Source organism: Rhincodon typus, chromosome 23, assembly GCF_021869965.1.
Source record: "Rhincodon typus isolate 14 chromosome 23, sRhiTyp1.1, whole genome shotgun sequence".
Classification (NCBI taxonomy): domain Eukaryota; kingdom Metazoa; phylum Chordata; class Chondrichthyes; order Orectolobiformes; family Rhincodontidae; genus Rhincodon; species Rhincodon typus.
Genome location: NC_063354.1, coordinates 27070016 through 27080093, shown reverse-complemented (window position 1 = coordinate 27080093; position 10078 = coordinate 27070016). Strand labels below are relative to the sequence as shown.

Sequence of the window (10078 nt, the reverse complement as noted above, 5' to 3'; positions counted from 1 at the left end):
ACTAACCTCATCCCGCCCCCTTGACCTGTCCGTCCTCCCTGGACTGACCTATCCCCTCCCTAACTCCCCACCTACACTGACCTTTACTGGCTCCATCGCCGCCTCTTCGACCTGTTTGTTTCCTCTCCACCTATCCTCTCCTCTATCCATCTTCTATCCGCCTCCTACTCTCTCCCTATTTATTTCAGAACCCCCTTCCCCTCCCCTTTTTCTGATGAAGGGTCTAAGCCCGAAATGTCAGCCTCTCTGCTCCTATGATGCTGCTTGGCCTGCTGTGTTCATCCAGCCGTGCACCTTGTTGTCTCGGATTCTCCAGCGTCTGCAGTTCCTACTATCTCTGGAAATTATTTTCAATTGCTTATGTTGTCTCTGTAACAGTTTGAATTTTGAGATTTGATAAGCTGAGTTTTTATGCATTCATCATTTTGGAACCCATTATAATTTTGAATGTTTCTCTTAGTCTCTTTTAAAGAAAATGTTAAATACATCACTGTGACCCATTCCCTGTGTTGTTTCCAAACTTTTGCAACACTGTAAAAAAAAACAGAAATTGCCAAATAAAGCAGGTGACTGCATTTAGAGCTGCAACCAATTATTGAAGAAAATAGTCACAAAAGTCAACAGTCAAGTGAGCTCTTTAATGTTCTTTATGAGGAAAATAGCATTTAGTTTGTTGTATTTGTCTCCTTTGATTGTATTAAATGCAGCTTGTTATATGTAACTTCTTAAAGAACAGCCGCCATTAGCAGGCAAAGACTGTTTGCAATCAATAGCTCATTTAAATGCCTCTGGCCTTACATCTGTGCACAGCAAATAATTGAGAGAATGAACATCTAATCAATTCCTTCCCTATTCCATCTTGGCTTTACAAACAGCACTCACTGCCATATATATATAGAACAGTCACTAATCAGCCCAATGGGGAATTCAAGAAAATCTTTATTCCCCAGAAAGCATTGGAAGGTGGAACTTCGTCCCACAAGGAACAGCTGAATCAATAGCGTTGATGTATTTAAGCTGAAATTAGAAAGACAACATTAGAGAGAGGAATAGACTAGGAATAGGTCAAGCCGAAGAGTGTTCAGAGTGGATGATGAGGAACATTACCACTAGCATGGAACAGTTGGATCAAATAACCTTTTATATAATGTACATTCTATTCTGGCAAGCTTTGTATTTCAAAATTCCAATGTTAGTGAATCAAAGATGATTTTTGTGTGAAATGTTCATAACCTCACTGACGTTGAAAAACAAACCCTCAATTTAAAAAAAATCTCAATTGGTAGTGGGGGTATATAAGATGATTATGCACAAAGGATAGATTTAGTAAATCCCTTCTGACCAGGACAGTTAAATCTGTTCAACACTAGACAAAGGGAAACTTAGAATTGATGTTAGAAAGTCCTTCAGTGAATGATCCATTGAAGAATATTTGGGCAGCATAGTGGAAATTAAAACTGTGGTATTCTCCAAGAAACTACGTAACATAATTGGAACTTCTGACTAAGAATGAGCCTCATCTCCTTCCCTCAAATAAGTCGTGTTTGCTGTACAGTTTATTATTTCTGGTCTGCTGTAGTTCTCCATCAAAGGCATAGAACAGAAATGATGTTATGTCTCCCACTGTATATTACCAAGCCAGTCACTAGGCACCGTGCAGCTAATTGGAAAGACATATAACGTTTACTGATCTGACCTATTTTGTAATCTTGAGATTGTAATTCAGACTGGTCTTTGTAAGACAGGAGGAAGGTTTAAGGTGATTTGTGGATGTATCAGTATTTACATGTTCCTAATCTAATTAATATAAAAACTTCATTGTACTTGATTAGGAGTACAGCAGATATATTCTCACAACCAGGAGCATCAGCAGGGACACCAGCCTGGGCACCAGTTGTACCAGAAGGAGTAGCAGTCGGTGTATGCGCAGGAGAACCAGCAGAAGCAAAGGAGAGCTACGAGCAGGAGCAGAAGCAGGAAGACCAGTAGGAGCACCAGCACTAGACCCTTCAGAAAAAGGAGAGGGTTCATTCTGTCATGTGGTTCCCTGAGAAGATGTCATTTGGCCGAATGCCTCATCACCAGAACTTTCCACCAAGCGCAAAGACATCACATGACTAGCAGTGAGAAGGGCACTACCTATGAGATTGTTTTTGTATGCCTGATCGGTGTGTGCCACCGCATGTTACCCTTAAAGTGGCTGCGGGGGTGTTGAGACTGTCACACGTCTCCTTCTGGAATGTGTCTTTGCAAAAGAGAAAGATGCAATGGTTTTTGTCGAGGTTTATCCTGAGCAGCTCTGTGACACAGGACTCTGTGCTCTACGGTCCGTTCCCTGGGACATTCATGGAGACAAACATCAATTGTGCCTGGAATACCATCAACTTGGTGAAAAGGTTCTTTGGTTTGCTTGAAACTTGTTGGTATTCCAGAACAAAGAGTTGACCTCAGCCAACTGTTGTAGATTGTTACATTTCAAGGTCCAGAACTACGTGCTGAGGGATTCGCTAAAGCTTGGGGCAGCTACCACCAAGATGCAGTGGGGAAAGACCACCATTTGAGGTCTTCCTGCTGAAGTTAAATGGGGGTCTGTTCAGCTATTGGACCCTCCTTGTGCCTCAGATGCATGTAAATATAGCCTGGTTCAAGAAAGAGATGCCATTGGCTTGTTTAGATAGAATCAAACTCCAATATTTGTTTGTTTCCTTGATACACTGATATACAGAACTGAACTGCATTTGTGACAATGCATATATAAAGACACTTTTGTGAATAAAGTATATTTTTTGAAAAAAAAGAGCAGGAGCAGCAATAGGAGCAGCAGCAAGGCAGTCAATAGTACATATAGAAGTAGCAGTACAAGCACCAGCAGAAACATTAAGAGTGTTAGCAGGAGCACCAGTGGTACTTACAGGAGTACCAACAGGAGTTCCAGCAGAAGCAGTAGAAAGAACACCAGCAATAGCGACTGGATTACCAGCAGGAGAAGTAGCAAGAGCACAAGCGGGAGCACCAGGAATACCTACAGGACTACCTGCAGGAGCATCAGAAGCAACAGGAATACCAATAGGGCACCACCCAGAGGACCAACAGGAGCACCAGGAGTACCAACAAAAGCACCAGCAGGAGCATTAGGGGCATTAGCAGGAGCACCAACAGCACCAGATTCAGTACCACTAGTATCAGCACGTGTCCCAACAGTGCCAGCAGGATCAACAACCCTGCCCTCAGCCATCAGTCACTTCACAGGACAGAGGGAATGACTATTAGTGACTATCCCACATGCAGTTGTACAGGAGCAGACTTGGCCATTGGGACAGAAGGCTGCATGTGGCACCCTGAATGGGGTGTTGGGTATGTGGTAAATGGATCAGAAATTGAATACTTTTAAAGAGTCCCCACTTTCTCCCATCCTCTCCCCTATGACACAACTGCATTTTCTGGAGAACACTTTGAGACGTTTCTTGAGGCCAAGACAAGATTTCCTCAGTATGGTGTAGGCCATTGGTGGGAGATGACTTGTGCTTTGTTAGTTGCTGCAATTGATCCTTCATGGCAATAGCCACTTTAACCAAGGATGTAGATCAGTATGAAAACCTGAGATATTGTGGCACTCACACAGGAAACAATTTCCCTGAACCACTCTCCAATTGTGCAGTGTCTCTAGAAATGCTGACAGAAGCTCACACCTTTTTTGCTGGGGCTCCAGAATTATTCTGTTTGCTGACAACTCAAAAGGTATAGCATGTACATTTAGCTGAGCAGGGCTTTGAAGGTCTTTTGCATTGCAACAGGAACTTTCTAATGTTATCCCTGTATTCACCATTTGGCCCTTGCTTCACCATGTGGCAACTGAACCACATGTCTTGCTGGCCTTTCTGAGCTGAGTGTGTCTGAGCTGGTGGAGGATGCGCATGAGTCGTGAGAGTGTGTATCCTCAAAGTGAGTAACTTCCTCTGAGGAGTCTTCATCCTTCTATCTTACTGTCTCCTGAAGGATGTTTTGAGAACCTGTTGGAGGTAGAAAAAGACATGAATTGGAATTGACAAGGTAAGAATATATTACCTGCTGGCAACAAATCACCATGACTGAAGATTGTTTTCTTTGTGACCGTGCTTTATTAAACTCTATCACCATGTAACTGGGAGGCTGTGTGCTCCCCACCTTCCCTATCTCTCCATCTCCAATGATCGGGTCCATAGAGATCTCAGCTTCTTTTCAGTGGGTCAGTGCAGCTGGCAAGGTGGACGTTATTTGAGACATGCCTCTGGTTCTCTGTTTCTTTTCATGGCTCTGTGCTCTGTTCTCCTTCAGGTGGAGAAAGAAGACACCCATGTCTGAGAAGTGGAATATTTGAGAGAATGGAAGGTTAGCATTTGTAGAAGGTCATTGTGATGGATGGATATCATGCACCAATAAGGCGGGAGTGAGACAATGGTCACATGTGGATGTCAGGAAATTGAGAAGGATGGGGACTCCTCCAAGATGTTTTGGTCTCAGAAAACAATGTAGAAATAGTTTCAGAGCACAGATTGAGGGACTAGCATGCCACTCATTGTTTATGCTTTAAAAAGTGCATTGAAACTTTCTCCCTTGCTGACTTCCTGAGCCACCTCCAGCCGTGCCTGCTTGTTTTTAGCAGCAGACTTCTTCCTCCTGTCAATGGGAAAGATTATCTCCTTGTAGACCTTTACAGCCTGCAGCCTTATCTCATCATAGAATCCCTACAGTGTGGAAACAGGCCCTTTGGCCCTACAAGTCCACACTGACCCTTGGAGCATCCCACCCAGACCCATACCCCTATAACCCACATAATCTACACACCCCTGAACACAATGGGCAATTTAACATGGCCAATCCACCTAGCCTGCAGATCTTTGGACTGTGGGAGGAAACCGGAGCACCCGGAGGAAACCCATGCAGACCCAGGGAGAATGTGCAAACTCCACACAGACAGGCAACTGAGGGTGGAATTGAACCCGGGTCCCTAGTGCTGTGAGGCAGCAGTGCTAACCACTGAGCCACCATGCCACATTTTCAAAGATGCTTCTTGGAATATGAAAATGATTCAAAAATCATGAAGAAAGCCAAGAGATGTTTGATAAAAGTAATGATCTTAGCAAGCCTATCAACATGTATTGTTTTTTTGGGAAGGTTGCTAGGAATTGGGAAAAAGAACTTTGGGGATTCTAGATGGCTTGGCAAAGATAAAGGTAACTTCTAGGAGGGAACAGAAGTATGGTACAACACTGGATGTGAAAGAATGCACTGAGCAAAATTCCAGTCTGATCTAATCAGCCTGAACTGCTATTTTTATCCAATTTAACTACATTCAGAAGGCCAATTCATTTTTAAATTTATGATTATGCAAGTATAGTAACCAACAACCTGAATAAATAGGTAGCTTCAGTCTTGCTGTTTTCTCCATGAATGGATGGTCATGCATATTTGAAGAAGACTGTATAGGGGATGTAATCACCACCATCAGTTAAATTGCTGATTATCACACACTATGCATGGCTGCCAAGTCCATAAATAGAGATATCAAAAACACTGAGATTAGAATTTTCCAGCCAAACCTTATTATTTGTTTTACCTGCTCATACTACACTCTCCTGAACAAAAACAGAGACAAGCTCGTACCCTGATGTATTACTTTGGCCAGGATCCAATTGTCCTCGAGGGTAACAGGACATGTTTTACTTTTAAAGTTTATGATTAGGATCTGTCAACCAATTGGATAACTTATACCAACACTACTTTTTTTTATGGATTCTGAACCTTAATCTGAGAATGTTCACAAAAATCTCTCTTTAAGTTCCGTAGGAAGAGTGCTGCTGTGGTGCTACTACAACGACAACACAATCCAATGTATAAAGATGGTTCCACAATCTCTGTTTAATTTAATGCAACACTTAAACTCTCAACGTAACTCCCAAATACAAATTAAAGAGAAACATTAAATTGAACAAAAATAATTTTCAAAAGACTTCCTTACATAGATTCCCTGTTGCAGGATGCTCCTGCTATCAGAGGAACTTAACCATGAATTAGCTGGAGTAGTTGGATTATCTGCCACAATGAAAGAAGCAATGATCCAATGTTGAAATTCACAGATAATTTTTTAATGACATGAGGGAATCATCAAGCAACAAGTGCAGGTACAATCTCAATTTTCCATGTTAAAAAGAAGATGCATTTTCAAAAACGTCTGGCAACTAGAAAGCCTTCAATATAAGAGGACCATGTTCTGAGCACAAAAAAGAAGAAACTCAACAATAACATTCAAATGTGAAAGAAAAACAACTGAAAAAACTTGTTAACTGAAACAATTTGTTGACATGACCCTTTCTTCTTGGAACCATTTCTTTTTGCAGCCTTCCTTGGTATGAACATATTTATTAGGAGCAGGAGTGGACCATTCAATCCCTCAAGCCTGCTCGCCATTCGATAAGATCGTAGCTCATCTGATTGTGACCTCAACTCCATTTTCCTGTATACACCCTATTGGCTTTGACTTCCTTGTTTACCAAATTTCTGTCTGTCACTATCTTAAAAATATCTAATGATCTCTGCCCCCATTGATCTCTGGGCAAGCAACTTTTACAGTTTCACAAGTCTGTGCAAAATAGAATCTCTCCTCATTGCCATGTTAATATGAGGTCCCTTATTTTTAAAACTGTGTCTCTTTAGATCTAGTCCAGGGCTTTGTATAATTGATGTGACTACAATTTGGTGCTGAGATCCTAGACCTATGAACACTGTAAAAAACATATGAACTGCGGATGCTGTAAATCAGGAAAACAAACAAAGTTGCTGGAAAAGCTCAGCAGGTCTGGCAGCATCTGTGAAGGAAAAAACAGTTAACGTGTCGAGTCCGGTTCTGAGGAAGGGTCACCGGACTCGAAACGTTAACTCTGTTTTTTCCTTCACAGATGTTGCCAGACCTGCTGGGCTTTTCCAGCATCTTTGTTTTTGTTCCTATGAACAATGTGTATGATTAGGGAGGGGTCGAGTAATCTGTAAGAGCGACCAAGGTGGTTAGTGAAACCTGTTTACCGAATTTTTCAGGACAATATACCAATCTTCCCATTGGGAATTGAAGGACTAGATTCATACCCATAAGATGGGGAGTTAGGTGATACCCACTATTAAAACAAAAGCTGCAAGAACTTCACCCCCATATCATTGGAATTGAAAACTGATATACAACAAGATGGCGGCAGAGTAGGACACTCATGCTGGAAATCCTCTGCTCTGCTTGTTCTTTTACCTTCTTTTATTTTCTTTACCTCTCCCGTTAATCACAGAAGGGAATCCTGGAGCAGCACCAGATGTGGGGACCGAGTCATGGAGCAGCACAAGCAGAGAGTCCTGGAGCAGCGTGGGCAGCAAATCCCGGAGCAGTGTGGGCAGTGAGTCTCAGAGCAGCACTGAGATCAGGTTCCAGAGCAGTATGGTCTGCAAGTCCTGAAGCAGTGAGGCCTGCAGGTCCCGCAGCAGTGAGTGCAATGAATCCGGGAACAGCCTGCGGACAGCGAGTCCCAGAGCAGCATGGGCTGCAAGCCATGGAGCAGTGAGGACAGTGAATCCTGGAGCAGCATGGGCTGTGAGTCCCGGAGCTGTGAGGGCTGTGAGTTCTGGAGCAGCATGGGCTGCGAGTCCCAGAGCAGTGGATGGGCTGCGAGTCCTGGAGCAGTGCATGGGCAGTGAGACCTGGAGCAGAATGGGCTGTGAGTCTGGGAGCAGTGAGAACAGCAAGTTCTGGAGCAGTGAGGGCAGTGAGTCCTTGAGCAGTGAGGGCAGTGAGTCCCAGAGCAGTGAGGAAAGTGAATCCTGAAGCAGTGAGGACAGTGAGTCCCGGAGCAGTGAGGGCAGTGAGACCCGGAAAAGTGAGGAAAGTGAGTCCCAGAGCAGTGAGGACAGTGAGTCCCGGAGCAGTGAGGACAGTGAGTCCCAGAGCAGTGAGGACAGCGCATCCTGGAGCAGTGAGGACAGTGAGTCCTGGAGCAGTGAGGACAGTGAGTCCTGGAGCAGCATGGGTTGTGGGTCTGGGAGCAGTGAGGACAGCGAGACGCAGAGCAGTGAGGGCATTGAATCCCGGAGCAGTGAGGACTGTGAGTCCTGGAGCAGTGAGGACAGTGAGTCCTGGAGCAGTGAGGACAGCGAGTCCTGGAGCAGCATGGGCTGCGAGAAATGGAGCAGTGCATGGGAAGTGAGACCTGGAGCAGAATGGGCTGTGAGTCTGGGAGCAGTGAGAACAGCGAGTTCTGAAGCAGTGAGGGCAGTGAGACCTTGAGCAGTGCGGACAGTGAGTCCCGGAACAGTGAGGGCAGTGAGACCCGGAGCAGTGAGGGCAGTGAGTCCCAAAGCAGTGAGGGCAGTGAGTCCTGGAGCAGCATGGGTTGTGGGTCTGGGAGCAGTGAGGACAGCGAGTCACGGAGCAGTGAGGGCAGTGAGTCCTGGAGCAATGAGGACTGAGAGAATCGGAGCAGTGAGGACAGTGAGTCCCGGAACAGTGAGGGCAGTGAGTCCCAAAGCAGTGAGGGCAATGAGTCCTGGAGCAATGAGGACAGTGACCCCTGGAGCAGTGAGGACAGTGGGTCCCAGAGCAGTGAGGACTGTGAGTCCTGTAGCAGTGAGGGCAGTGAGTCCCGGATCACTGAGGGCAGTGCGTCACGGAGCAGTGAGGACAGTGGGTCCCGGAGCAGTGAGGACAGTGAGTCCTGGAGTAGTGAGGACAGCGAGTCTTGGTGCAGTGAGGACAGCGAGTCCTGGAGCAGCATGGGTTCAGAGTCTGGGAGCAGTGAGGACAGCGAATCGCGGAGCAGTGAGGGCAGTGAGTCCTGGAGCAGTGAGGACAGTGAGTCCTGGAGCAGTGAGGACAGTGTGTCCAGGAGCAGTGCATGGGCAGCGAGTCGCGGAGCAGTGAGGGCCGTGAGTCCTGGAGCAATGAGGACAGTCTGTCCTGAAGCAGTGAGGACAGTGAGTCCCGGAGTAGTGAGGACAGTGAGTTCTGGAGCAGCATGGGCTGTGCATCGGGGAGCAGTGAGGACAGCGAGAGCCGGAGCAGTGAGGACAGCGAGACCCAGAGCAGTGAGGACAGTGGGTCCCAGAGCAGTGAGTACAGTGAGTCCCGGAGCAGTGATGACAGTGAGTCACGGAGCAGTGGGGGCAGTGAGTCCCGGAGTAGTGAGGACAGTGAGTCCTGGAACAGCATGGGTTGTGGGTCAGGGAACAGTGAGGATAGCGAGTCGCGGAGCAATGAGGGCAGTGAGGCCTGGAGCAGCAAGGACCGTGAATCCTGGAGCTGTGAGGATAGCGAGTCATGGAGCAGTGAGGACACTGAGTGCTGGAGCAGTGAGGACAGCGAGTCCGAGAGCAGCATGGGTTATGGGTCCGGGAGCGTGAGGACAGCGAGTCCCGGAGCAGTTAGGGCAGTGAGTCCTGGAGCAGTGAGGACGGTGAGTCCTAGAGCAGTGTGGACAGTGAGTCCCGGAGCAATGAGGGCAGTGTGTCCCGGAACAGTGAGGGCAGTGAGACCCAAAGCAGTGAGGGCAATGAGCCCCGGAGCAGTGAGGACAGTGAGTCCTGGAGCCATGAGGACAGCGAGTCCTGGAGCGGTGAGGACAGTGAGTCCTGGTGCAGTGAGGGCAGTGAATGCCGGAGCATTATGGGCAGTGTGTCCCAGAGCATTGAGGGCAGTGTGTCCTGGAACAGTGAGGGCAGTGAGTCCCAAAGCAGTGAGGGCAATGAGCCCCGGAGCAGTGAGAACAGTGAGTCCCGGAGCAGTGAGGAGAGTGGGTCCTGGAGCAGTGAGGACAGCGAGTCCTGGAGCAGCATGGGTTGTGAGTCCGGGAGGAGTTAAAATCGCGATTTCTGGACCAGTGAGTGCATTGAGTACCGGAGCAGTGAGGACAGCAAGTCCCAGAGCAGTGAGGACAGCGAGTCCCAGAACAGTGAGGACAGTGAGCCCTGGAGCAGTGAGGACAATGAGTCCTGGAGCAGTGAGGACAGCAAGTCCCAGAGCAGTGAGGACATTGAGTCCTGGAGCAGTGAGGACAGTGAGTTCTGGAGC

At 46.8% G+C, this 10078-nt stretch overlaps 1 protein-coding gene across 1 annotated transcript in view; it reads left to right on the top strand.

Annotated features, from left to right (window-relative positions):
* LOC109915584 (urotensin-2 receptor) overlaps positions 1 to 3135 on the top strand; it is a 12342-nt gene extending 9207 nt beyond the window's left edge. Inside the window, exons 3-4 of the mRNA XM_048611118.1 lie at positions 1833 to 1985; positions 2799 to 3135. Coding sequence (XP_048467075.1) covers positions 1833 to 1985; positions 2799 to 3135 — 490 coding nt within the window. The remainder of the gene's footprint in view (positions 1 to 1832; positions 1986 to 2798) is intronic.
* The last annotated feature ends 6943 nt before the right edge of the window (positions 3136 to 10078 follow it).